At 53.8% G+C, this 27378-nt stretch overlaps 9 protein-coding genes across 9 annotated transcripts; 3 read left to right on the forward strand and 6 right to left on the reverse strand.

Annotated features, from left to right (window-relative positions):
- Nucleotides 1-126: 126 nt before the first annotated feature.
- On the reverse strand, nt 127-1215 carry PHYSODRAFT_314243 (hypothetical protein; the record flags this gene model as incomplete). Its single annotated transcript, XM_009527212.1, has 1 exon — nt 127-1215. The coding sequence occupies one exon, from the start codon at nt 1213-1215 to the stop codon at nt 127-129; it is 1089 nt and encodes a 362-aa protein (XP_009525507.1).
- A 660-nt stretch (nt 1216-1875) lies between these two features.
- PHYSODRAFT_350967 (hypothetical protein) lies at nt 1876-2673 on the forward strand. Its single transcript, XM_009527213.1, has 4 exons — nt 1876-1994; nt 2084-2127; nt 2199-2307; nt 2396-2673. The coding sequence occupies exons 1-4, from the start codon at nt 1896-1898 to the stop codon at nt 2474-2476; spliced, it is 333 nt and encodes a 110-aa protein (XP_009525508.1). The 5' UTR covers nt 1876-1895; the 3' UTR covers nt 2477-2673.
- Nucleotides 2674-2705: 32 nt separating this feature from the next.
- Nucleotides 2706-4688, reverse strand: PHYSODRAFT_314245 (hypothetical protein; the record flags this gene model as incomplete). Its single annotated transcript, XM_009527214.1, has 8 exons — nt 2706-3272; nt 3354-3425; nt 3486-3549; nt 3623-3693; nt 3756-3864; nt 3937-4157; nt 4326-4426; nt 4544-4688. The coding sequence occupies 8 exons, from the start codon at nt 4686-4688 to the stop codon at nt 2706-2708; spliced, it is 1350 nt and encodes a 449-aa protein (XP_009525509.1).
- Nucleotides 4689-4817: 129 nt separating this feature from the next.
- Nucleotides 4818-9082, reverse strand: PHYSODRAFT_543933 (hypothetical protein; the record flags this gene model as incomplete). The annotated part of the gene is made up of 2 exons (XM_009527215.1): nt 4818-8282; nt 8382-9082. The coding sequence occupies 2 exons, from the start codon at nt 9080-9082 to the stop codon at nt 5081-5083; spliced, it is 3903 nt and encodes a 1300-aa protein (XP_009525510.1). The 3' UTR covers nt 4818-5080.
- Nucleotides 9083-10197: 1115 nt separating this feature from the next.
- PHYSODRAFT_502947 (hypothetical protein) lies at nt 10198-11914 on the forward strand (the record flags this gene model as incomplete). The annotated part of the gene is made up of 2 exons (XM_009527216.1): nt 10198-11799; nt 11879-11914. The coding sequence occupies 2 exons, from the start codon at nt 10198-10200 to the stop codon at nt 11912-11914; spliced, it is 1638 nt and encodes a 545-aa protein (XP_009525511.1).
- A 216-nt stretch (nt 11915-12130) lies between these two features.
- PHYSODRAFT_262605 (hypothetical protein) lies at nt 12131-12516 on the reverse strand (the record flags this gene model as incomplete). Its single annotated transcript, XM_009527217.1, has 2 exons — nt 12131-12183; nt 12264-12516. The coding sequence occupies 2 exons, from the start codon at nt 12514-12516 to the stop codon at nt 12131-12133; spliced, it is 306 nt and encodes a 101-aa protein (XP_009525512.1).
- Nucleotides 12517-13113: 597 nt separating this feature from the next.
- PHYSODRAFT_330532 (hypothetical protein) lies at nt 13114-16458 on the forward strand (the record flags this gene model as incomplete). Its single annotated transcript, XM_009527218.1, has 1 exon — nt 13114-16458. The coding sequence occupies one exon, from the start codon at nt 13114-13116 to the stop codon at nt 16456-16458; it is 3345 nt and encodes a 1114-aa protein (XP_009525513.1).
- A 189-nt stretch (nt 16459-16647) lies between these two features.
- Nucleotides 16648-18184, reverse strand: PHYSODRAFT_314250 (hypothetical protein; the record flags this gene model as incomplete). Its single annotated transcript, XM_009527219.1, has 6 exons — nt 16648-16693; nt 16757-16920; nt 16992-17108; nt 17241-17486; nt 17558-17676; nt 17746-18184. 6 exons carry the CDS (start codon nt 18182-18184, stop codon nt 16648-16650), a joined length of 1131 nt encoding a protein of 376 aa, XP_009525514.1.
- An 886-nt stretch (nt 18185-19070) lies between these two features.
- PHYSODRAFT_500124 (hypothetical protein) lies at nt 19071-26759 on the reverse strand (the record flags this gene model as incomplete). The annotated part of the gene is made up of 4 exons (XM_009527220.1): nt 19071-19205; nt 21024-21283; nt 24138-25508; nt 25643-26759. Coding segments are annotated over 4 exons (2883 nt in total), but the record flags the coding sequence as incomplete, so codon positions are not given.
- Nucleotides 26760-27378: the final 619 nt, after the last annotated feature.

Below are 27378 nucleotides of genomic sequence, written 5' to 3' on the forward strand. Positions count from 1 at the left end.
TTCGCTAAAACCAACGAAACTACAGCTAGAAAGAAACAAGATACCACTCAAAGAGATACGAGAAACATGTAATGCCAAGGGAGACTGTCGGTGTAAGGCTCACTCGAAGGTTCGCTTGTCCATCGCTTACGACTGAATGGCGTCTGAGTTTGGCGGAGCTCCCCCCAATGATCCACTTCCAAGCGGCGGGAACCCCGATCCACTACTCATCGGCCCCCACGAACCACTACCCGGAGGTCCCATGCTGTTCGTGTTGGCCACTCCACCGTTTGCAGTGATGGTTGACGCAGCGCTCACGCTCTTGGCGAGAGTCATATCCACACCCACCGAAATCCAGGCGAAGATGCCGTCCTCCACAGTGTCACCGAGCAACGTGTACTCCATGATGGGGTCGAATCCAGTGGCCGCAGACTGGTTGTAGATCATGTCGTTGACGTTGCGCGTGATGTCTTGCGTGTTGGTAGCGTAAGCACCGGTGGCTTCCACCTCCCAAATGAGAGCTTGGTCGAAGAAGAGCTGCCCCACGTGAGCACCCACCCCACCCGAATACGTGTTGTTTTTGAGAACTGTGCCGTTGTACGACCCTAGCACGTGGATGTGTGTGGTGCGTCCCGTGTAGTGACCAGGGAACACAGACGTGAAGGTCACGACACCATCGACGTCCGTCGGTGCGAGCCCGCGGAATGCCGTGTTGTTGATGTTGGAAGCGTCAGATGTGTCGCCGTTGCCGTTAGCCACTACACCAGAGTACACACCAGTGGCGTTGCAGTGCCAGAAGTCAACGAAGAGGTTGTCCACAGGCTCACAAGTGTTGACATCTACGAACTGCAGCTCTGCATAGAGAGTGACGCCTTCTTGGTCCTCTCTCACATCAGTCCGGATGAACTCGCCGTTGACGTAGTAGGGGCCCTCTGTCACCTCTGGCTTGAGCACACACTTGACGTCACTGCCGAAAAGAACGTTTGCGTTGACGTCAGCGATGTCCTTGATCACCAAATTGGATTGGTGCTCCGTGGTGGGTGCCAGGGTGCCACCTTTCGTTTGCGAAACTTGAGCGTAGCCTCCAAGACGACGTCGAGCTTGCAGGTTCTCCAGCACGGCTGCACGTCGAGCAACGCTACGCTCCTGCAGCTTTCGGGCTTGTGGTGAGTCCTTGCATCCTTGCAGCGTGCGATGACTGTCGGCCTGGAATAGGCGTCGTTGCGCGAGCTCCATGGCCGACTGCGCGTGAGGCTGCTGGCCCGGGTGTCATCGCGGACACTACCACAGTAGCGAACACGAAGAAGATCGAGAGTCGAGCCATCGCAGCGAGAATGGAGGTGCTGTGATGGCTGGTCTTGGTGGTGGTGAATTGGAAAGTGAGCTGAAGCACGGTGGCGGATAATTCCATTGAATATCCTCGAAACGGGGACGATGCTGCCTTGGGAAGCGTGTGTCGTTTAACGTTCGGTTTTGAGCTTCAAAGGACTGTGGCAAGGCATTTTTGGTTCAGATTGCCAGTCTGGTGGTGCAGCTGGCTTGGTGCGGATAGCTCGAGATCAGCTCGCAAGAGGATGTCGTCACCAAAGTTGAAGCTGCTTCTGCTAGTCACCCGTGATCTCCCGCGTAAAAGCTCATCCAGCTGACTTTTAGTCGCTATCACGTGGCCAGCGAAGATGCCGGACTTTGCCGATCGGACAGAGGGACTGCAACATCTCGAGTACGGAGAGATTCGGCAAGCTGTCTCGGGCGAGAAGACTTCTACAGCACCGAAGTTGATGCCAATGCCCAGAAAACAGCAGCACACTCACACGTCACATATTCACAAGTCACATATATGTGTACACCACACCACAGTCAGATTTCCGCTTCAACGCTGCAATCGCTTCAAGCCTGGAAGGAGGAGAACAAGTTCGATGGGGCGCGTCTTCGAGGAGTTCGTGGAGAGTACGCGCGTCTTCCGCTGCGCCAAGTGCAACGCGCACCTGGCGCGCAACGAGGACATCATCTCCAAGGTGGCCAGCTCGTGTCTTCCTTCCCTTCTCTCTGTGTCGCTCGCTGCCTAATCGTCTTCTCTCCACTCCACTCGCATCTCTCATGCCAGAACTTCCAAGGCACCAGCGGCAAGGCCTACCTCTTCGACACGGCGTGAGTGGCTCCCAATAGACCGCTACTCTTGGCTTCTACTACCTCTCACCCTTCCCTGCTTCAAACTCCAGTGTCAACGTGTGCACGGGGCCGCCCGAAGAGCGCATGCTCATGACGGGGCTGCACGTGGTGATGGACCTCTACTGCAACACGTGCTGGAGCCCCGTGGGCTGGAAATACGTACGCAGGTGACGCCGTGTGCTCGTTCTGCTCTGCTCTGACTGGATGCTGTCTATGTCTGTGTCTGTGTCTGGTTGCCTACATGCAGAAAGAAGCACACGAGGCGTCGGAGAAGTACAAGGAAGGCAAATTCATTCTCGAGTTAGCCAAGACGGACCAGCTGCCCTGAACAGTGTGGAGCTTACGGCAGTCGCTCTGCGCGGGACAGCGGGCAGTAGCTACAGCAACAGCAGCATGGACGACACACAAGCAGCAAGTACAGTGCACTCCACCCACCCTCTCTCGCTTCCTTTCCTCTCTCATTTTGACTTGCAGCCAGTCTAGTGACCGTTGATACATGTTACCAAGTATTGTTTGTTCACCCACACATCCACCGCCTTGCTTTCTCGCTCCGTTCTTTACAGGAATCCACTCGTGTAACGCTGCTGCTCCAGCTCGCGCAGAGGATAGTAATGCGCCTGCACTTGGTTCCCGCCGAAGAAGCGGCCGTGCAGCGCCTGTTTGGCCTTGCTCGCGCCGAATGCTTCGTCAAACAAAACAAAAACGCGCACGTGGTCTGCCAGCTCGTGGATTTCTACCTTGTTGACGTTACCGAACTTGCCACACTCGCCACGCACCTCATCCTCCAGCTCCTCGTCCACCTCTCCGCGGTTCACGAGGTTCATCAAGCAGAGACAGCACTTATCGTCTCCATCAGCAACGTCCTTCACGCCTTCGACATCATCCTCAGCGAAGGTTGCCGTCTTCTTTGGCTCCGGCACCAATCCATTAGCCCCGTCAGTCGTGGCACCCGGACCATCGCGCACAACCTTGTCCTGGCTGGTGGCAAGGTTGATCAGCATAGCAGCTTCGCTGGCCTTGCCCACTTTAAGCGGCTGGCCGGCCAGCTCAAACCCATTCATGTGCTGAATAGCACTTGCCGCGCAGCTTTCCTCCACGAACTCCATGAAGCCGTATCCGCGGTGCTTCAATGCAGAATAAACAGTCCACACAGTTAGCTCCCTGCTGTGCCCACTTTCCAACGATGTGTTTTTGTTTTTGCCTACCACTCCAGACTCGAGCGGCGAAACAGCAGCCATGACAGAGGAGCGGATCGCTCCAAATGGGGAAAATATACTCTGCAAACATGTCCATAAGTTAACAGTAGACAGAGACGTAATCAACAAAGACACCCATACCTCCAAGTGCTGGCTGTTAAGCTCGACGCGGACATTAGCGATGTAGATACACTTAGTAGGCACACTAAGATCAGGGGACAACAACACAGTGGGTAAGCTCGATGGTAAGTCAGTCTAGCAGCCGCAGTGGCGCTTACTTTTTGATTGCCTCCTGTCCGATAGAAAGCGAATCATTTGGGTTCGTGTTTCCGCGATGCGGGCGGCCAACCTGCAGCAGAGACACCCGTTAACAGTCTGGCACACACACGATCATAACCAACGCAGACTCACCCGCATCGCTCGATTGGCTAAAGGAGTTCCGTTAAGCACTTGCACCGCGCTTTCTGCTGCCAAGACGTCTTCGTACTCCAAAAAGCAGAAACCCTTCGACCGCGAAGCTCTGAACACGAACATCAAGCGCTATTGATTAGCAAAACAGTCTCGGAGTGGAGACAAGTTCCTTGCTGCTCACCCAGGCTCTAGCGACAGATCGATCGAGTGGATCGCTCCAAACGGTGCGAAGGCGCTGCGGATGTCCTCCTCCTTGAGGTCGTAGTAGAGGTTGCCGATGTACAGGCGGCGCGCCAGATCGTTGGGCGACACCTTGGCGCTGGGCAAGTTAAGCGACAGCAAGCTGGCCTGCGCCAGCGCGCGCGCTCTCGCCGCCTGCGCGTCCAGTTGCCCGCCGGCGCCCTAAAAGCAACAGCGCAGGACGAGTATGAAACTAAAGCACGGGGCCACAGCATCAAACACCGAACACCACCGAGCGCCACAGAGACAGGCAGCCCACGCAAAGACCCTCTGAACTGGAAGGCTAGACCCAGCCCCGGGTCTACACGCGCACACATATGCACTACTTACGATGAGAGGGCGCGTGGCCGCTGCCGCCAGCGCCTGCAGTTCCTCGGGCGCCGTCTTCTCCTTCACGACGCTGGACAAGCGCTTCACAATGTCGCTCAGAGCTGCTCGTACGAATTAGCAGCAGTAAGGCACAAGTTAGCATCGCATTTGCTCTTGAACTCCGGCAGAAAGTCCGCAATTTAGCGTTAAAACTCGTCGGCACTCGATGACGTACGCACCTTTGGGACTGGCGGACGTCTTGCGCTTGGCATCGCTGGCGTCCTCCTCGTCGTGGCCCCAGCGCGTGCGGCGAGAGCGCTTGGCTCTGTCGTCGTGGGCCTCGTGGGCGGCGTCCTCGTCGTGCGAGCGCTTGGTCGACGACATGCTGCGCTCTTCGTCTTGCACTCTCAAAGCGGAATGGCGTGGTGTGGGGCACTCTTAACTGCAGCACATCTCTCTATTAGAACAAAATAGCGACTGGTGAAACGTGTAGCCATCTTCTCCTTCAGCTTTGCCACGAAAAAGCATGTATTGTTCAGAATTGTCTTCTTACGCTCGCCTTCCCTTCCTGCAAGCATTGCCCACGCTGCAAGCCCCCGAGGCCTATTTTCTTCAACGCTTACCACCTGCTTGGTCGTCTTCATCGGCGAGGGCGAGAATTTTATCACCTACCTTGCCTACCTACTACCGCGGCGCTAGCAGCATCTAACGCAGGCGGCTGCGAACTTGCTCTGCTTCACACACGAGCCCACTGCCCACAAAAGCACAAAACTTACTTACCCACGGATGTCTTCACGCGGGTTCAGCAGACTGCGGCGCGACATAGAAGGAGAGAACGGCGACAAGTCATCGTCGTCGTCCCCGAACGTGGCGAGATTCTCGGCACCAAGATTGCCTGGAGCGTTGATCTCGTCCACGTGGAATCCGCCACCATTCTCCACCGCCGTAGGCGACTCGATCGAGCTCAGTCGTGTCAAGCGACGGTTCATCTGCATGAGAGTTCGGGGTGAAACCATGCCGTGCGCAAGTTCGTACAGCTCCGCGTTGCTCAGCGTGCCATTCTGAGCTGCGGCCGCCGCCGCGATATTTGCACCAACATCGTTGGGGGCATTGCTTCTCCTTGAAGTGAGGTGGAAGAGGTTGAAAGGCTCCACCTCCGCATGCGCCCCACCATGAGCTTCGAAACACGAGCGGCAGTGACGAACAGGATGCAGCAGGCCTACTTCCGGGATCGACATGCGCTGCGAGGTACACTTAGCGCACATCCACTTGCCACATCGCTTACATGAGTGCGGACGGCGGAATAGCTTGAACGGTGTGTTGCACGTCGGGTCCTGACAGTGAGTCACGGTCTTCTTGTCGGGCTTCTTGAGTTTCTGCGAGAGTACCGAGTATTCGCGACACATCTCCTGGATCTTATCGGCCGCATTGGACAACAAGTCCTTCCACAAATCCCGATCTTCGAGCTTCGTCACGCTGAAATGCATTTCCTTGGCCGATAAGTTGTTGTCTTCGTCACACTGCTGGTGGTCGTATGCTGTAATGTACAAACCATGGTGGCCCACTGACGTGTGGGTTTCGTCCTGGCCGTGAGTATAACGGCTGCGGACAGCCAGAGGAACAATCCACTTCCACTTAATGGCGTGCGTCTCATCAACTTCACTCGGGTAAAAGTACCACAATTTGTGCGAGTCATACTCGTACACAACAAGTGCCTTTTTCCATTCCCGAACACCATATCGCTCCTTGAACAGGTATCCGAACGCACAGCCTTCACCCTCCAGGAACGACGATCCGAAGCCGTGCGCCGTTGAGTAGCTTGGCCGACTGATTTGGTTGATGATATCTTCCTGGAACGTGGGTGGAGTTGGCGCCGTTGTCCCAAATGGCGGTGTCGTTGACTTTGAGACGTCTGCCGGAGATAACGCAGGTGGCGTACCAACCGTCAAGATGCAACTGAGTGGGTCCCTCTTGGTCATTTCTTCAGACGCCTGCACGAGCTTCCGCCACACTGGATTGGATTTCATATCGCACTGAATACGCTCCTGGCTTCTCGTTTTCGGGTCCTTGTAGCACATCTTGAGGGCTTCCATGATGAGCTTCAAGTTGGATAGAGCATCAGTTCCTGCCATGCTGTCGTATTCCTGTTCACCATTGCTGTCAATGGTATCGCGATTGAGGTACACCTTGCAGAGCAGAGGCGCCAGCTTTGCGTCTGGGCCCTCCGTCTGCAGGATACGTCCAATGATGGGACACTTGCGAGAGCGTTTGCTCTTGAAATCACCAATGCAAAACACCAGCATCTTCGTAATTTCGCCCAGGAGCAGATTCCACATCGGGTATTTTTCGTAGCACGTGATAAGGGTGGTAATAACGTGAGCCCCAACGAACATTCGGTCCAAACGCTTCGACTCGTTTGACAGAACGGAGTTGAGACACTTGACAACGGACCAAAGGTGGTATCCAGACGCCCTGCGCGTATTGAAAGTAATCACTTGTTTTAGGAAGACCATGAGCTCGTGACCCTTCCGCTCCATGCACGTGATCAGGCATTCACGAAGACGGCGGTACTCACGCACGTTGCTACGCCAGTCATCACTGCAGAAAATCTCCAATTCATTCAGATCACCGTCAATCACAGCCTGCAGCAACGTAATCCACGCCTGCTTTTCCTCTTCAGAGGATGCCGCAAAGTACTCGACAGATTTCACTTCCGCAGCGTGGGAATCATGCTCATCCCTTCCATTTCGGCGCTGGTGGTGGATCATGGCGTTCGCGGGAGCTACCACACTATGGTGCGAAGCAGTGCTGTTGTTTGCATCGGGAAGTTTCTTCTTCACAGTCACGCTGAAGCCAAATTCGTGCCAATCCGAGCTCTGGACGTCCTCCATCTCATCCAGCGTAATGACACTTTGATTTCCAAGATTCGGCGTAAATCCTTTGTCCAGGTTGGCTGATTTTGGTTCATCCTCACGAACTGCAGTCATTCGGAGCCCCATCATGCAGTTCAGACTCGCCTGGCATAGCTGCACCTCGTTCTTCAGCTTCTTCTTCACCAGGAGATTCCCCTTACGCATTAGATGCGTAGAGCACAAGAAGTTGAGACAGTCAATCCCCACAGTCGCTGCCGAATTTCCGCCAGTGTTCCGAGTGTCAGTAAACTCCACCGTCTCGGTTAGCTCAAAAAGATGCATCAGCATCGTAATACACGTAGGACGCGGGTGTCCCTGGGACAGCAACATCAGCGACTCGAGTGAAGCCACGTTGCCTCGCCGCTCACGTGTCAATGGCGTACTCCAGAACGTCAGCTCCTTGATCATCTGCACGAAGAGGTGTTCCAGAGCTGCCTGGTGCTCCTGCATGAACAAGTGGATGAGACGTCGAACCTTGCGCGATGTGTACTTGCGCAACGCAGAGTTGGCTGTCTCGCGCGAGGCGCCGCAGATAGACACGTACTCGTCCTGGCCTGTCACCTTGTCCAGCGGGATGGTTCTGGCGGAGATGGCCACTCCGCGTCCTGTCAAATACGGAGCATGAACGATCTCACGCAGCAACAGGAAGGTGTTTTCAATGCAGTCACGCTCGAAGGCGTTGCGTGGAGGAGAAAAGGTCACCTGTTTCTGAATCAACTTCTGCATCATGTGCGTCTCGAACAGCGACGTGATGGCCGCCTCCGAGTGCTCCGCGTAGATGAGGTGCAGCAGCAGCGTCCGGATGTCATCATGGCCAATGTTGGCCAGCAGCATGTCCACCGTAGCCGGGTGCTCCGCCAAAAAGTGCAAAATACACGCCCCCTTCTGTCCTCGGATAGCGAAATATCGCAGGATCTGCGATGCAAAGTTGGCTGAATCGTGGCTGAAGATGCCGTACATGGCCGTCTCGTTTACCTCAGTGGTCAGCGGCGCCGGGATCCCCGTATCATCGGGCTCATCCGAGTCCGAGTCCTCTTCACGCTCCGTCACGCCGGAATTTTCAGCGCTGTCTCGCTGCACGACGCCCCCCTCCTTCACCACCTCTGGATCCTTCAATAATTCATTCTCTCCATTCTCCGGCGTCCTGGGGGACGGCAGCGGCGACACGATAGATCCAATAGCAGCTGCATCAGCGTCCGCACCCAGTGACGACCTTGCCGAAGACTTGCGCCTTCTAGCCAGCTCCTGTTCCTCCTGCGTCAGACCCCCGTTCTCCTCCTCGTGCTCGGCGAAGCTCTGCTGCAGCGTCTGGGCGCCGTCCTTCTCGAAGACCTGCACGGCCACTTGAATGAGCTCCTCCAGCTCGGCGACGGAGGCTTGGCGCTCCTTGCGGCGCAGCGGCGTGTCACACTTGAGCGAGACGCCGTCAGCCTCGCGCTGCAGCGTGTCGAAGATGGAGTCCCAGAACTCCGAGCACTGGTGCGGCTTCCCCGGCTCGCAGGCCGCGATGGCGTTGACGGCGCCGCCCACGACGATGAACTGCGCCGCCATGGCGCGCGTGTGGCGCGGGTAGGACGCGTCCAGCGCCAGGCGGATGAACTCGAGCGTCTTGTCGCGCGCGAAGAGGATGCCGCGCAGGCGGCTGGTCATGCGCTTGAAGAGCAGCTCCAGCATCTCGAGCGAGAAGCTCTCGTTCAGCAGCTGCGCCAGCGTGTACTTCTCGCTCATGAGCCCGTCCACGAACTTCTCGATGTTGGCGCGCACCTGCTCCGCCGCCTTCTTGCGCTCCTGCTGGAACGACGCCTCGCTGTGCGTGGGGGACGACGGCGCCGAGCCGGGCGGCGTCGGGGCGTCCTTCTCCAGCATCGTCAGAGCAGCCCAGTGCGGGCTAGCGAGAGTGAATGTGCTGCGCGCCGGAAACGCGCGGAACTGACGGGATGGACGCCCAAACGTGTACGTGTACCACCGCCGGCGCCGTGATAAATCAAATGGCGAGGGGATTTGTTATTGGATGATGAGAGAACACGAATGGTTATCGAAGACCTGTTGTAGATGATGCTATCAATCGATCGTATTAAACGGGGTACTCTGTACTGACGGCTTGAACTGCCTTTTCGGGGACCGGACTGGTCTCAGGTTCTTGATGCACCTGGTTTCTGAGACTTTGTGTTCTTCAAAGCTCTACCCTCAAAAAGGACCCAGGCTCACCTGCGTCTTCTTCAAAGCGCAGGCGGTATTACAGTCGCTTCGCATGGCGATTCGCCACAGTGGCTGCCAGCACCGTGTGCTGGTGTTGCACATGGCTACTGCCGACTCGGCAGTGCCGAGTTTGGTCAGCAAGAGAGCTCCACGGGAAATTGTGCTGGCGGGAAGTCATCCCCCCTTCACTCTTCAGTGGCTCACAATTCTGCTGGTTTGTTCGGCTAAGACTGGTGCGTAAAAGTCAAGCGTACTTTGGCACTGCATGAGCTGATGAAATACGATCCATGCTCCCCTGAGCATAGCAATTTGCTTAGCTTTAAGCGACTGCCGAGTTTCAGTGTTGGTTTATCCGCGTCCGTCGTCACCACTTCTAAGCTCTTGTTTAGGTTTGTTGCACCGGACCAACATCGTTGCAATCGGCCTCAGCTGGAGTTTTGCTCTTGCAAATTGCAGCGTTCATCAAAGCTACCCTCACCTGCGTGCCTTCTTCAAAGCACAGGTGGTCACCACCCCCGGGTGGCCACTTCGCATAACAATTTAAATATGAGCAGGGCTGTTGCTCCTCGGAAAGCTCTTGGCGCATGACTTGGTCCGTCTTATCGCTACATGCATCCCAATTCGCTACAGTAACCGCACCGTATCAGTGAGAGCAGTGCAGAGCTACATTTCTGCTCTCTGTCGGCTGTGTGTGAGCTGCGACTTCAACATTCCCTCGCGTAACCCGACCCGTACCCACCCAAATCATTAGCGTTTTGTATCGGTCATACACACTCCAAGTCATGCTGGACCTGCGCAAATTATTAGGCGCCGAGCGCGACCTCGCGGCGGTGCCTGTGCTGGACGAGGCAAGCTTCCGTCGGGGCGCGTACCGCGACGGTAGCGTGCTCAAGTTCCGGGGCGTGGTGCGCGACGTGCAGGACCCGGAGCTCGTGCTGCTGGGTGGCGAGCCACCCGCGCTCGAGGACGGCGAGGCCGTGCGTAACCAGTTGGTGGAGCGCGTACCCCTGACCGTCACTTTATTCCCGCACGCGAGTGACTGGGCTACGCGAGCGTTCCAGTCATTGGTCGAAAAGACAGGCGAGAGTGATGGTCGTTGCACTACCAGTCAGAGTGATGGTAAAAAGGCAACTAAGGGCACCAAGCGCCCCGCGGACGAGGAGGGAGCGCTGGACGTCGAGGCCACTGAGATCCAGGGCGATACCCACGCCAAGAAGCCCAAGGCGGCCGACCTGGATCAGACGGGGGCCCAGGAGGACAGCCTGGTGCTGCCCCAGGCCGTCAACATCTACGTCTACGACGGCCAGTACAAGGACACGCCGCTGGACGCCTTCAAGGTGAACGAGGCCTTCGAGTTCGTGGGCATCTTGGACCTGATGGTGCCCGGCACCGACGCCAAGAAGGACGAGGAAGGGGAGAGCGTGCTGAGCGCCAAGCAGCTGGAGGAGCTGCAGATCTCCGACTGCATCGACGAGGTGCAGCGCAAGGGCCGCTCGGGCGTCGTGCTGCACTGCTGCCACGTGAGCGCGCTGCAGAGTGTGCATCACGTTCGGCCGCACGAGTCCAGCGAGTTCTACCAGCAGATCCTCGAGAGCAACGACTCGAGGACTAAGTTCTGCCGGGACGAGTGGACGAAGCTGGGCCAGGAGATGACCGTCGTCGCAATGCGCCAGCAGATCATTGATTACCTGGCCAAGGCTGTGCGAGGTGACACGCTCGCGGCGGAGTACTTGTTGCTCGGGCTGCTGTCCCACGTCTACTCGCGGGCGGACCCTTCGACGCCGCTGGGCAATCTGTCGCTCAACTTGTCGCTGGACAAGTCTTCAACCGACGAGCACAAGAGTGACTTCCTGTTCAGGGTTCAGCAGACGTTGACGACTTTGATGCCCATGGTGGCGAGGGTGGATTTGTCGTTGAAGGAGCTGAATTCGACCAAGTTCATGCCTCACAAGGATTACGAGCGCGAAGTGCTGCTGAGTGGCGTGCTGCAGGTGGCCAATGGCACCACCATGCTTGTGAATGAAACTGCGTTGACCGCGGGGCAGCTGAACGACCAGGGCGTGAAGAACATTGCTGCGTTGCAGTCGCTGATCGATAAGATGCTGCTACCGTACGACTTTCACTACTACAACATGGATTTCCCGCAGGATGTGGCCGTCGTCACCGTGTCAGAGGGCAAGAGCATTCTGCCTGTGACAGTGGCCGTGCCGATTGTTGCTGCAGATGAATCTACCACAGCGGAGCTACCGGAGGAGCAGGTATTAGAGTGTTTCCGCGTGTTCCTTAGTGTGCTGCGCTCGATTGTGGTTACGATCGGCAACAAGGAGGCTGAAATGGCCGAGAAACATTACGTGGAGTGCCGCAAGTCTCAGCAAAAAGTGGCGGTAAGTTATCAAACTGGGAAGATCGTACTCGAGTAACGAAATTACCGACTGAATGATGTGTCTGTGTTACAGTTGGAAGATCTGCACCGCTGGCTGCGTCTCGCTCGCTTGGTAGCGCTGAGTCGTGGAGAAGGACAGATTTCCAAGGGCTCCTGGAAGGCAATGTTGTCGCTCGAGAACCAGCGTCTGGCTCGCATTCCTGTAGACACCAATTCAACCTAAACTTCGAGTCATAGAAGAAGGAAAATGGGCCTCAATTTTGGGTATTATGCAGTGAAGGTACAAGTTCAGTGGCTCGGTGCAGGTGTCGACGAAGCCATCGCCAGGAATACTATCCGTTCGTCGGCGTCCATCTCTGGATCACGACAACTAGAAAGTCCATCTCTGCGGATGGTAACAGCACACGAATAGAGGAAATGTTAGCATGCATCAGCACGGTGGGAGTCTAGAAACACATAGCGAACCGTGTGCGATCAGCAGCTCGAGCTTTTTGACGCGGATGCGCATGTACTGCAGGTCGTTCTTGGGGTTCAGGTCGCGAACGACGCCTCGCGCTTTCGTAGTGAGCTCCTTCATGTAGAGCGCGTACTTTTCAGCCTCCGCCACCTGCATCTGCGGGTGACGCCGAAGAACGTTGCCGTTGCGGTCGGCGATCACGTAGCCCTCCACACCCTTGTGGTTCTTGATGCGCTCGAGCGTCTCCTCCACCTCGGACATGTCTGTATGTGGTTGCAGAAAGATCCACGGCGTCTTTTGACGATAAACTCTGCAGTGAAGAGGCGGCCAAACTACAACGAGGTGCTATAATCGACCACGTCACAAGTCCCGCGGCCATTGCCCCGAGTCTGGCTTGCTTCGAGGCCAGAAGTCATGAAGCAGCACAAGGTTTCAACAGAAAATCTTCTTAGAGATGCTTTGAGGAAGCATTGATAAGAATGGATATGATACCGAGACATGGGAGAAGTTAGCGATGAGATAGGTGGTGGTTTGCGTCAGCTACTAAATCTAATGCGATGGCGTGTCAAACACAACGTTTAAAATGCTTTATAGCGATAATGTTAGATTCCTAGCACCCTCGCTCCCTCTTCCGTTCTGAGTCTAACGGCTCGATTCGCAATAAAAAGAGTTCGTGTTGTGATCTTGGGTCAGCACCTCCTCGTCTTCGACTTCGACTTTCCAAGTAGGCGACTTTGAGTTCTGGGCGACACTACACAATCTCCTGGATCGTGTTCGTCCTCACCACTGCCAGATTCACCGCAAGCAGCTCATCCAGCCCAGAGATATCAAGGGTAGCTTTCAGCAGCTTCCGACACCATGGGTGTCATGCACGACTTGATCGTTCCTGGATCCGGAACAGTAGCGGAGGTGCTATCTACAATCCAGCAGCTATGTGGAGAAATGAAGGAGTGCCAGGACCCGTGCACGCGCCTTTACCAGAGACTCAAGAGCGTGCTCGACAGTCTTGTGAGCCTCGAAAAGAACAAGACGCGCCTCCCGCCGCCTGAAGCACTTGGCAAGTACGTGGCTGTCAACTCTACGACCTTGAGCTATCTGGAGCACTACCGAGGGAAGAAGCTGGTATTCCGTTTGATGAAGCGCCAAGCGATGATGGACGAACTCCGCGCGATCCACGAAGAGACCGACAAAGTCGTCCTTGCATTGGGTCTCACCACCACAGACAAATGGAAGCAACAGTTCGAAGCTGATCAACGCACCCACCGAGAACGTTTGGCTGCCTCGGTTGATAATGCCCAGGAGGTGTTGGCTGAGCTTCAGGACGCTCGATCGCAACAAGAGACCATGCTGACGCTCAAGTACGAGGTCGAGCTACGGCCAGAGCAGCACGACGAAGACATGGCGAAACTGCTGAGGACGATGATGGCGACGGTGATCCGAACGTCCACGACTTCCGTTCCAAAGCTGCCGCCGTGGTTCCTACCGCCCTATGAAGTTCGCTTCAAACCGAACCCATTCGCCCGTGGATCATTCGCGACTGTGCATCGTGGCGTGCGTCGGCCAAATGCCAACGTGGTCGTCAAGTGTTTCCTCGTCGATGGGGTTGACGTAGACGAGCGAACCAGACAAAACATCGAGATGGAGATGAATCTCTGGCACCAGTTTGACCACCCGAACGTGATTAAACTGCTGGGTGCTTCACACATCAGCACGCCTCCATTTATCGTCTGCGAGGACGCCACCAACGGCGATTTAAGTTCATTTCTTGCTCGGTCAGACGTCAACAAGCAGCAGTTGTGGAGGTTGTTGTACCAGGCAGCGCTTGGCTTGGAATACATCCATACGAAAAGTGTGGTGCATGGAGATCTGAAGCTCAACAACGTCCTGGTTGGAGCGGACGGGCAGGCCAAACTCTCAGACTTCGGCTTGAGCGCTGTGCGGACCTCGGCCATTCTGTCAGAGACTACAGGAGAAACGCCCTACACTGCTGGCGCCTTGCGTTGGCGAGCTCCCGAGTGTCTGAGGAGGGCGCCGACGTTTGCCTCGGACGTGTACTCGTTCGCAATGTGCATTATCGAGGCCGTGATCGGCGAACCTCCTTTCGCGTTCCTGGACGACGACAGCGTTCACGAGAAGCTCAGGAAGGGCGAAATCCCTGACAAGCCCGAGAAAATGTCTGCAGTGGTGTGGGAGTTGGTTGTGGCCATGACGAACGTGGATCCTGCCAAGCGGGCTAGTCTGTCACAGGTGCTCAAGGCGCTGAAAGAGTTGGCGGATGGAGCACCGAGCTCGTCTCCGCAATCGACTGCAAAAGCTGACGAGAACAAAGCAACCCCGGCTGAGAATACGATCGCTACGCGTGAGAATCATGAACCACTGCTCGACGCTGACATTATCGTGGACATTCTTGACAACGTGGCTGGTATGGACGATAAGGGGAAGGAACAGAGTTTACTGCACCTTGTTCGAATGTGCGTGAAGGATGAGGAGCGCCCGGTGATGTACGCAGCCAACGCGACCCAGATCCTGACCAACTTGGTGAAAAGCAGTCGCACCTACTACACGAAGCTGTACGCGTTGCAGTGCCTGAAGTGGGCTGTCGTGGTCGACGCGAAGCTGTCACAGTCCGAGCTCGATTCGCTGCGAGATTGTGTTTCGGATGTCCCGGCGAAGGAGCTCGCGTCATTGGCGAGCGCTCTTACTAACGGCACCGACCAGGAGAAGGAAGAAGCCGCGTTACGTTGCGCGTGCATCGCCGCCAGAGGAAACGGAGGCCTCTGGCAAGGTATGACCTGGCTTCAACCTATCGTCTCTTTCTGGCAGAGTTTGAGTGAAGCTCAGAAGTTGTGGATCGGAACGGTGCAGCCTTTGGTCTCACTGCTGCAAAGTGGGAATGACTCGCAAAAGTTGTGGGCTGCGGAAGCGATCGGCAGCCTCGCGACGGAGAATGAAGCCATCCGAGCTGAGATTGTACGAGCAGATGCGATCACCCCACTGGTGGAGCTTCTAAGTGCTGGTACCGATGGACAGAGACACCGAGCTTCCTTTGCGCTGAAAAATCTAGCGCTTCAAGCGGGTGTGTGCCAGTCCATTGCTCAAAAGGGGGTCATCGCTCCGCTGCTCAGATTGGCGCGACTTGGAACCGCGCAGCAAAAGCAAACAACTTCAGCTCTACTAGGGAGTCTCGTTCTACCAAGCTACCCGAACAAAGCCGACGTTGAGCACGAAAGAAGCATCACCCCGCTGGTTGCGCTGATTGTAATCGGATCGGACGAGCAGAAGGAGACTGCGGTGGCAGTGCTATCAGATCTTGCCAAGGACGATGCCACACAGTCCGAGATTTCGCGTACAGGAGGAGTGGCACCCTTGGTTGGCCTCCTGCGTACTGGAACCAATGCTCAAAAAGCGCATGCTGCGAGTGTAATCATGAATCTCGCCTGTAATGGTACTACCAGCGCCGAGATATCCCGAGAGGGTGGTGTCGCCCCGCTCGTTCTGCTGGCATGGAAGGGAAACGAGCAGCAGAAGACATCCGCTGCGGGCGCGTTGCTGAAGCTGAGCTTTGACGTCGAAATTGGAGCTGAAGTCGTAAGGTGCAAAGGTGTCAGCCCTCTCGTTGAGCTCGCCCGAACCGGAACCGATCAGCAAAACGTTTATGCGGCTGGCGCGTTGAGGAATCTCGCCATCAGCGACGAAGTTTGTGCGGAGATCTCACGCGAAGGAGGTGTCGAGGCTCTCATCAGACTTCTCAAGTCTGGAACGGATCGACAGAAGGTGGGGGCGATAGGAGCACTCCTGAATCTTTATTCAAGTGCTGCAGCTCGCTCCGACATTGCCAGTAGGGGAGGTGTTAAAGCGCTCCTTGAGCTTTTGCGGACGGGGACGGATGAACAACAGCGCTTGATTGCGTGTGGGCTGAGCCACCTGGCCAAGTACGAAGACGGTCGAGCGGAGATTGCGCGTGAAGGAGGCATCGCACGGCTTGTTGACCTTCTACGCGCTGGAAGCGAGCAGCAGAAGGGTTACGCCGCAGACACGATTGGGGACCTTGCAATGAGCAACGACAAGATTCGAGCGGAGCTCAAGCGTGGACGAAGCGTGCCGTTGTTGAAGAAGATGAGCCGAAGCGGGAGTGAAGAGCTGAAGGAGAGTGCAGCGCGTGCTCTGCAACAGTTGAACGGTGGTTCCTGTATTATCATGTGAGGGACCGACAAAATATTTGATAATGGATAATATATCTGAGGTATTCATACAACCATTGCTACGTGATATTGCTCTCCTAGCTTCCAATAAGTTGTACCCTGACAAGGTTAGCCAATTCATACATATTTCGATTCATAGTGAACTAAGGCCTGATGCTTGACAAGGCAGCCTGTCCGTCGCAAAACTTAGTTAAACTACCGGTTTCCATTGCTGAAACACGAGATCGCTTAGCCGCCTAGCGATTGTGAAAAATACATTAGCATCAACATTTCCACCCATTGCTCCACCCAAAACTTACATTGCAGCAGCCGTGTCCTTAGATACGAAGATGATGTTTCTTGTTGCAGCCTCTGATGCAAATCGAGCGTCCTGAAGCGTATCGTTGACATACTGGTAGCACAGAGCTCCCTGAAACTCCATCATCACCGAACCGGGTGTGTTGTTCGCCGCATCTATTGCTTTCTGCAACGATCAGAAGCACAGAAAAGTAAGTACTGGCAGTAGTATTTCATACGACGTTCCCTCAAACATACCCCACAGAGAACACCGTCATCAGGGAACAGCGTGGTGGCTTGTTCAGCTGTGAGTTTCATCTGTCTTGTTCGAATAAGCAGCGTAGGCTCGTCGACAGTGTCGCTAGTATCGTCGGCCTTCTTCGTAGCTACTGCGATCGCCGTCACGAAATCTAGCATGACAGCTTCCTTTGGCTGCGTCGCGGGAGGGAGGCAATCACAGCTCGTAAGTACCCGACAATTGATCACTCAATTTCATGCAAAATCTACCACTGCGAAGCACACAAACACAGTCGGTGCGTCTTCCTTCCGGGCACATAGCCCACTTGTGATCGGCACCACCAGCTGCGGCAGGTCCACCGAAAGCCCCAACTCCTCCGCCGTCCACGAGGGCATTTTCCACAGCGACCTCGCGCCATTGTTCTCCTTCTCCGGCATCATCTCGGCCAATGGAGACTCGTGAGGGTGCATCGGTAGCGGCGTCCAGCCGCCATGATCCGGCGTGAAGTCGAAAATCTACAACATTTCAATGCCCCCACCGTCAGCACTGCATCAACTTTAGGTCAAAAGAATCGCGCTCAACAGACCTCACTCCACTTGTTGTTCCATGCCGAGAACTTTGCTTGACGGAACTGCTGCTGCAGTGAGAAGTAGGTCAGCGGGAAACACGCAAACCGCAGGCGACTGGAAGTCTCAATAATGGGCTCTGCAATGAACAAGTTTCGATATAGTTAGCCACCATAGTCAAGAAAATGGTGTCAAGCCGTTACCCCACCCGTGGCGCTGTAGAGATAGACGTCCAAGTCCTCGCAATCGCGCGTGCGGAACTGCTGCGCGGCACAGACGACGGTGCATTTCTTGCAGTCGCGCAGGAAGACGCTGCTCTCGCAGGGCCCCACGACGATGCGGCAGTTGACGCAGGCATCGATCTGCACCGACGTGCAGTGGTCCAGCAGGAAGATGTCGCAGTTGTGGCAGTCCTCGATGAGGAACTGCTGGCCGTTGATGCTTCCCGGGAGCTTGGCCAGGAACGACGCCGTCTGGATGTTGGAGAAGATGAAGTCCTCGCGCTTGAGCGTCGGGTCCCTGCCAAAGCTCGGTGTTGACTTGGTGCTGCCGGTCGGGGACGGAGGAGCCTTGGTCTTGGTGGATTTTGCCTTGCTCCGGGCCTCGGCGCCCAGTGCGGGTGGACCGGCGTGGCAGATGTTGCCCATGACAACTTGAATAGCTTCAAGGTGAGCTCGAAAGTGTGTGGTGGGTTTCACGCGATCACGACTCGCAGAACGGACGGGCGAGCCTAAATGAGGAGCGCCGACAATAAACTTCCGCCAGATTAGATCTTGTCATCCAACGTGGCGTTGAGAATCTTCTTCTCAGCGTTGGTTGTCTGAAGTTTTTAATTCTGAGAATAGCAAGATTCGTCTACGAATTTGTCGTCTTTTTGCTTTAACTGCTCTCGATTGCAATTACACGATGCAGCACAATTAACCGGATCACCAAGAAAATATCGCATCGTTTTTGGGGTTCACGCGTAGAATGTTCCCTGTAGTGTGTATAGTTTCAGCTGCGTTTGATATGACATTTCGATCTGACTCGCCTGTAAAACTCTTTCCAAAGCAACCCTCTACTTTCGTCGTACTGAGCCAGGTGAACACGCCCACACGCAGCCATCCGCTTTTTTGTTCTTCCATTCCTGTTCGCAGGAGCTTAAGTAGCTACGATATTCCAACTTAGCTCGCAACCTCGGAACGGGCTGCAGCAGGGGCGCTCGTATCGTCCCCACCTTCTGTCCATCCGTTCCAGACTTGAATAGTCTAATGAGAGCCTTCACACCCCCTTCGCGTGAGATCTGCGCGCAAATAGGTCGCCTGTGGCACGTTTCCTCAATGCACACGCCGCATCGACTTTGCTGCTTGATAGTATTCTAGAACTACGTGGAGTGCAAATAGGTGGTTAGCGAACACTCGAGCAAACAGCAACTACGTAATGGGTATATATTTCTCACCTAAGCCGAAGTCGATCTAGCTATCGGGGTAGGCCATACAAAGCTGTCTTCAACGCTCATATCGTATATGGCGCTGCACAATTTCTGCGTAGAGGTCACATGAGAGCGCAGCAGTCAGCATTCAACTGGCGCGAAGCACGCGCTGCGACCTGCTGCTGTAGCTCGGTTCCGTCCCGTCGAATCGTCTCAAACAATTCAACGCCCCCCTCACGAACGATAGTAGCGCGATTCTCACCAGTGCTGAACGCCAGATCCTCCACCACGCGCACGACGATATCCTTTTCTTCGCTGAATCCATTCCTAAGAAGTGCAATGAGGTCTCTCACACCTTTCGTACGAGCACTCTCAAACGTGAGAGCAGGAGGCTCTGCAGCAGCACTCGTAGGTAGCTCCATCTGGGTCTTCTTTGCTTCATCAATCTCAATTTTGTCCGTCGAAACAACAGGAACTTGTGCCCGTCGATCTTGTGCTACAATATTCTCTTAAATCGTCGCGGTGCTCTTCTTGGTACTCAGTTTGTTCCTTTTGAAACACAGCAACTGGTGCAGCGGGTGAGACCTCAGATTCCCCCCTCACTGAAGATTCTAGCTGAATACTGGCCCTTATCTTCATCAAGCTGAGCTCGACAGGTCGGGATCATGGCGGAAACGTCAATTGCAACGTCACCACTAGCAGCAACGGCTTCTTCTCCATTTTGAGCACATCTTCATCCGATAGTAACCTCCGCAAAAATGCGTCTCCCCCCTCATACGCGATTTCAGATCGCAATTCATCGTTGAGCCCATGCGTTTGTTTGATAGGCTGTGTGACGTACGCGAACAACATTGAGAGTACCTCAGAAACTAATGCCCTTTGATCCTTTGTTCCAGCTCGCAGCAGTGATACCACCCCTTCGAAAGCTTTGTCGGTACCTTCATAGAAGTACTACTGTCACGATATTATCGACTACAAACACCTCCGAAAATGGGTAACGATCTGCCAACTTTGTGAAGATCAAGCTGCAGTAAGCTGTGTGACCCGCGTGCAACGCAGTCATCTGGATGAAGTTAAAGATGTAGGAAGCGATGTGCTAGAAGTTAGATGTTGAAGTTACAGGCACCAAGGACTAGAATTGCTTAGGAGGAATTGGACGAAGGCGCTAAACTCAATCTCAGTTTTCGATTTTCCAGCGTACTCAACACAGCATCTCGGCTCCCGATGCCCGCCGCACTTCCTCTCTAAGTGCTACCATATCACTTATCACTCTTTTTAAAAATTGTGACAACTACTAGTAAAAGTCTGCCTACAGCAATAGCAGCGTAACTTTTGTGTGTGTCCGTCCCACGTTGTAGCAATAATTCCAGCGACTCGGTGAGCTGCCATTTGCTCATATGGTTCCAAACTCCAGCAATCGTGAGCCTCTCTTGCCAGCTTAACGGACATGCGGTGCTTCGGGTAGCAGATCGGGAGGTCCGCTGCAGTTCCACGTGCGAGGTTTATCAATATCTCCCATACTTCTCCTTCTGTTCATCGCTTCCATCTTTGAGCAGCAGAGTAAATGGAGCGTTATTGAGGGCCTTCTTGGCTACAGGATACAGGTATTCGTACTCTCGCAGAATTGCACCTCGGACTTCATCATAACTGCTTGCTAGGATCTTCAACACATCAGCAGCATAACATATTTGACGATAGGATCCGTTTTGTAGCAGCTTCGTGAGTGCAAAAATGATACTTTGAGTTATGATTGCACTCCGAACGAAATTGCTGCTGCTAGCGAGGATCGCAAGCTCAACCAAAACCTCCTCCTTTTCACTCTCCCACTTTGAAGAACGAATGTTAGCTGATGAATACCTTTGTTCTCGACAAATGATTTCCGATCGATGTCGTTCCTTTTCGCAAGATCCAATTTGACCTTAAGACTGTGTCCTTCCGTTTTCCGATGTGCCACTTAAACGGGCAAAAGCGTTAGCGATTGAGGAGTTAACAGGAAATTTCGTAAGTATCTGGTATTTCCATTTGAAAAAAGACCTGGATAGCTGAAATACCTGCCGGATGACCATACCACGGACTGCGTCATCGCTCAGCGCAACATTTCCCAGGACTATACCAGCAAGCATCTTATCTCCAATGGTTCCAGTCCTCATCAGGTTCACAAGCAGCTCAATTCCTCCTTCCTGGCCAAGCGCAGCACCAATATCCTCGCTGAAGGACAGCTTTGCCATAACTCTTGCTGCACAGCGCTTTTGATTGCTTGATCCCATTCGCAAAAGTGCTACTAAAGTAGTGACACAGTTAGTTTGGACGATTGAGGCTCGAATCATATCGGTGCCTCTGGCGAGATCCGCCAACAGAACCAATGCGCTCCCCTTCTGCAGATCATTCCCGTGTTGAAGAAGTCCAGCAATTGATTGAACAGCATATTCGTTGGCGAAAGTAGCGCGGACCACGTCGGAGATGTTCGCAAGGAATGTTAGCGCCTCCGCAGCGCAAAAGCTACGATTACTCCAGTGCCATTGCGCGATTTTAACTGCACATATGTTTGCCAATCAAAGTTCACCATTTTTGTAAGGGCAACAGCAGGGGGTTCTTTGCTGTCATCAGGCCCATCTTGAAGAAGCGAAAGCAACGGTTCAGCGCCTCCACTACTGACAAACTCGTAGCAGTAGCCACAATAAGTGGTGATCTTCGCGATTGCATTCACAGCGCAGTCTTTTAGCGATTCGTCTCGTAAAAGCTGGGCAAATGTTATAGCCCCTCCGTTGCCAAAAGTCCCCACATTTCCGAGAGCATATACGGCTGATTCTTTTTGCGCATCCGTCCGCGATAACAGCTCAACAACGCCTTTTCAACTTCAAAACTGCAAATTGTAAGTTCAAAACAGCAAAAGGTAACATTAAAACAACAATACTCTATAAATGTATATTACAAACTGAATGATATCTATCATCGTATACGATTATAGAGTACAATTTGCCTATTGGCTAGCTGTGCTGCGTGCCAACCAATGAGCTGTGTATAAAAGTACGAAGCTAGCCTGGTCTCTGCTCGTGCAGTTTTGAACTTACCTTTTGCTGTTTTGAACTTACAATTTGCAGTTTTGAAGTTGAAAAGGTGTAGACTCTCGATAAAATCCGTTCTTAAGCTTCTCGTGAGACTATAAATCTCAGCAGGTAACTCTGGATGTAAGACCAAATTCCCAATTACATAGGCGGCACACTCCTTTAGAACCGCATTCTCCGTTATAACTCGTTTTTGCCTGCTGCTAGCTGTCAGCACTTGGAAAAGCGTCTTGAGCCCGCCTCCTTTTGTGATCTTGACTCGAATCTCATTGTTATAGGCTCCACTTCTCAATTCACGTGCTGCAAATATCTTTACGTCTTCATTCGACCCTTCCAGCAGAGGAACCAGCGACACAATTCCACCAACCCGAAGCAATTCTTCACGAAAGGTTTTACCAAAGGCAAAACGTTGAATCAGTCCATGCACAACATTCTGCCTATCTTCAACTGCGGCCGGAAATCTGTGCTCGGAATTTAACAAAAGATCAACTAAAGGATTGGCGCCTCCTTCTCGATCAATCGCTGTGTGAATTTCCACTTCGGCCCGCGTAGAAAGTGTGGCGAGGGCGCTCGCAGCGTAAAATGTTCATCTTTTCCAGAACGTAGAAGTGTGACGAGAATCCCGACAAACTCATCAGCCGAAAATTCAATTGCTCTTCCGTTCCAGTCTGTTGCAAGTAGGAAAACCTTGCAAGCATTACTCAGCGGTGATACGTTACCAGTGATATGTGTCATTGCGAGTGCTCATTCTGTCCAGTGGTAGGACAGGCAACAAGTGTAGCTAGGTTAGAGATCTAGCCTCACGTCTCCAAGGGGAATGCCCCTATCCATGTCCGTACGGAGCCCCTGCTCCAAGTGTGTTCTCATTCTCAAATATACCTTCCTCGAAGGACTCGAGTCTCCGGTGCTGTCGACTCTTCTCGGTGGTCTTCCTTTTCTAACCTCCTTTACAGTCTACGATAGGTTGATAAGAAGGGCTATCCCACCTAGACGTTCCGTCTTATGCATCATTGTAAGTGTGGTTCATTAGCACAGCTGCTGCTCGAGACTTTTGTGCATCGGTTCCAGCTATTGCAAGTGCTACGAGCAGATCACGATTGTCATCCAAAAGCGTAAGACGTTTGATTACCCCCCGAAGAGTTTTGAGTATCCGCTCCGTTGGGAAGAAGAGTAATAATGGGTTAATAGTTTGATACCCCCTGTGCGTACATGTCAGTGCAAACCCCAACTGTCGGCCTAATTTCTTGGTATCGGTAGAGGCGCACAGAAGCACAAGTAGTAGACGCCACCTGGACTTCGTTTTGGTCGTGGCAATGTTCATTATTGCACCAATGTGATGACATACTTTTGCTAGTTTGCTAAAAGGGAGACCAACGCAGCGACACCTCCTTCCTTCGCAATTTCACTTGCAAGATCACCGACGCTGACCAAGTTGGATATCGCATGGGCGGCGGACCTGCCTGTTCCACTAATTGACCTCAAGGGTTTGCTGACGAAATTGGCTCTCGTTGGTGAAATTTGTGCTCGAATAGCTCGTGAAGGCGGAACTCCTGCGATTATAGGGGTCTAAACAGATAGAGCAAAGGGCGGGGCGGTTGGCTGACTGCACCGTATCGCCTGTAGTGATGCTGCTCATCTCGAGTTTGAAGGTCAAAGAGAATTGCTCCACTCATCCAGCATGGTTACTGGAGCGACCAGCAAAAAAATAGCAGCATTTTGCGGGTGCGCTGGCCAATTTGTCGAACCATTCCGCACTTCGACCTGTCATTGATCAAGAGGGAGGCGTCCCAGTACTTGTTGCGCTTTTCATGAGTGCAACAAGACTTTTAAAAGGTGGTCGATGTCCTCGTGAAGGCTACGCAGCTCGTTCATCACGGATTGGAGCGGGCAACCACCTTCTGACCTACAGTCCATTTCTGCAAAAACTAGGAAGAATACAAAGATTTACCAACGTCAGTGTATGATTTGTTATCGCATGCTTCGATGTATCCGGCGTTCTGCAACCTCACATCAGTGTACATGTACAGCCCGTTGGACGCGCCCCGTGCTGTTGCTTGTGCTCCACGAGTGTGTTCTGATATGCGTCACCTCCCTTACGCGCGAGTGCATTACGGAGTGGACTACCAGCCCTTAAATTCATCAGCGCCGACAATGTTTGGTACTTTTGAGCCTCCGACCCAATGCGCAGAAGCGTCAACAAAGGATCGGCGCCTCCTTCACGCACAACGTCGCCACCAATACCATCGTTGCTGGAAAGCATCACCAGCGCCTTCGCAGCGTTCTGCTTAAGCTCATCAGAACCGAACCGAAGAATCTCAATTAGTGGTGGGATGCCTCCCTCGTGAGAAATCGCCGTTCTTCCCTCGTCGGAGCTAGCAAGGTTCAACAGAATACCAATAGCAGGACAGTGTAGTTCCGTACTTCCAGAACGCAATATCGCAACAAGCGGTGTCACCACCCCGCCTTGTAGAATGTCAACGCAAACTATACGACTGTCACTCAAGTTCTGAAGCGCTTGCAAAGTGCATTCCTTCTGGAGATCCGTTCCGGACGTAAGAAGCGCGACAAGCGGTCCGACTGCACCTTGTCGGACAATCTCAGCCCGGATTGAATCTTTGTTGGCGAGGTTTCTGATAGCCGCCGCAGCAATTTGTTTGTGCACTTCAGTCCCACTTCGCACGAGCTTGACGAGGGACACAATCACACGTTCGCGTACGATTTCATCGCAAATAGCTTCCGTGACGGCAAGATTCGCAACAGTAAACGCAGCATAGTTCCTTTGTTCGTCGTCCCCAGTTTCGAGGATGCCTACAAGGATTGGAACGCCGCCCTTCTGCACAATCTCGATAGCAACGATACTGTTGCAGGCAAGCTGACCGAGCGCATCCAAAGCCCCAGCTTTAGGACCATCGGTTCCGGCCCGCACAAGGTCAAGAAGTACCGCAACACCTCCCTCCCGTGCAACTGCAAACGGAACTGATTCGCTGGCAGCAAGAGCTCCAATGGCTCCGGCAGCGAGCATTATTTGCTCATCAAGTCCGTCTCGTAGCAGCTTGACAAGAGCAGCAGCTCCTCCCTGGCGATCGATCTCAACTCGAACCACATCTCCACTCGAAGCAAGGAACATTAACGCACCCGTTGCTGCAGTCTTTTGCCCGTCCGTGTCATTTTGCAGTAGCCAAACTAGAGACTCAATCCCTCCAATGCGTAGAATCACCTTACTGTTCTCGTCCAGCCGGCCAAGGAAGCCTATTGCACGTGCAGCGTGCATTTGTTGACAATCTGTTCCATTGCGAAGCAATGCAGCGAGTGGTATAATGCCTCCGGCACGAGCGATCTCACTACAGATCGCTTCGTTTATTGACAGATTTGCGAGAGCCCCAGCCGCATTATCCTTGACCTCGTCGGAGTCAGTGCTCAGAAGCTCAAGCAATAGCGCGATGCCTCCTTCGCTCACTACCTGAACTCGATTTTCGTCGTTCGTGGTAATATTCACTACTGCTCCACAAGGGCACACTTCTGCTCTTCCGTACCAGTTCGCAACAGTGAGATCAATGGACCAACACCTCCGGCCGCCACAATTTCAGCTGCAATATCATCCGCCAAGGACATGTTGGCTAACGCTCGACCTGCAAAATGTTTTTGCCCATCGGTTCCACTTCTCAGCAGTCCAATGAGTGAGATGATGCCTCCATCTCGGGCTATTGTTGCAAGGTATCCGGGATTCGTCGTAAAATTTGATAATGCGGCAGCAGCAAATTGCTTTTGTGTGCCAGTTCCCTTTTGAGTGAGCGCTACGAGTTGTGCAATCCCTCCTTGGCGTTCGATTTCAATGTGGGCAGCTATGTTGCGGGTGAGGTTCTGCACGACGCATGCTGCCATGTCCTTGAAATGGTCTGGTTTCGCCTGTAACAAGCCGTCGACCACAGTGCTATCAGACGATGCGCTTTCAGCACTGAGGCCGAAGTCTGCCAGCTTTGCCTGGCCATCAGCACCAACGAGAATGTTGTTGAGCTTGAGGTCTCCGTGCACCACCTTCAGTTTGTGAAGGTACTCCAGCCCCAGCGCCGCCTGGTACAGCAGTCGCCACATGTGCTGCTTGTTGTCCCCAATCGTCAGGAACGAGCGCAGATCTCCGTTGGTCGCGTCCTCACACGCAATGAACGGGGGCGAGCTCACGTGCGAGGCGCCAAACATTCGAATGACGTTCTGGTTGTTGAAGCGGTGCCACAGCGCTATCTCCGCCTCAATCTGCTTCTTGGCCTCTTCACCCGCCGCCATTCCATCCACGAGGAAGCACTTCACGACCACCTTCTGGTCAAACCCCAGCACACCGCGATGCAAAGTAGCATACGAACCGCGCGCGAACGGCGTCGGGTCGAATCGGACCTCGTGACGCGGCAGGAACCAGGGCGGCAGCTTCTCCGATCCCCCGTCGGTCGTCCGCTTCACCGTCTGCGTGAACGCCGTCAAGAGCTGGAGTATCATCTCGTTCTGCTTGTCCGAGTGCTGCTTCATCTCGAACTGGGCCGTCATCATGGCTTCGCGTTGCGTGCGAGCGTCTGCCAGTTCCTGCAGAATCGCGTTGTCATTCTGGACCAGCAGCGCCAGCGTCTCCTGCTGCGCGCGTTGGTCCGCCTCCCACTGCTGCTTCCAGTCCATCATCGAGTCCATCGCAGCGAGGTCCAGCACGTTGAAGAGGCGGTCGATGTCCTCGTGGAGCTGCCGCAGCTCTTTGATCAAACTACTGCAAGACCAAGGTGCTGACCTGAATCACCACTACACGGTTGCTGCAGGGAACAGCAAAGAGGTAATGAGGCCTGATCATTCTGGACATCATCCATTGCCTGAATAGTACATGCAGACTGACCAAATATCTTCCGTACTGTTTCAGACCAAGACGGTGCTGTTTGAGACGTCGATGAACACGACGTACGAGCTGATGCTCAAAAGTGGTGCGGACGTTCACGCTCGGAACTCGTGGGATGATACGCCGCTGCACTTCCATTCGAACAACTGGAACTCGCGCCTTGTCCGCACTTTAGTTTCCGGTGGCGCGGATGCGAACGCCGTCAACAAGGTAAGGAGAGGATCAAGTTTTACCGCTCTTGACCTCTACACATCGTACTAATACTTGTGCTTGCTGTAGGAAAATCTTTCTCCTCAGGATAGCGCGATCTTCCGCAAGTCGAGTCAAAGGAGATCGGACGATGACGAGTTCATGGAAGGCTGTCGCATTCTGCTCAAGAACAAGGCCCTTGTGGCCTGGTCAGACCCAGGCGAGTATTTCCGATCGAGGTTTGAACCGGACATGGATGCGAACGCTGTAAAGGCCCGTTTACAACTTGTGTTCGAGTGGGAGGGT

This window comes from Phytophthora sojae, assembly GCF_000149755.1.
Source record: "Phytophthora sojae unplaced genomic scaffold PHYSOscaffold_4, whole genome shotgun sequence".
Lineage (NCBI taxonomy): Eukaryota > Oomycota > Peronosporomycetes > Peronosporales > Peronosporaceae > Phytophthora > Phytophthora sojae.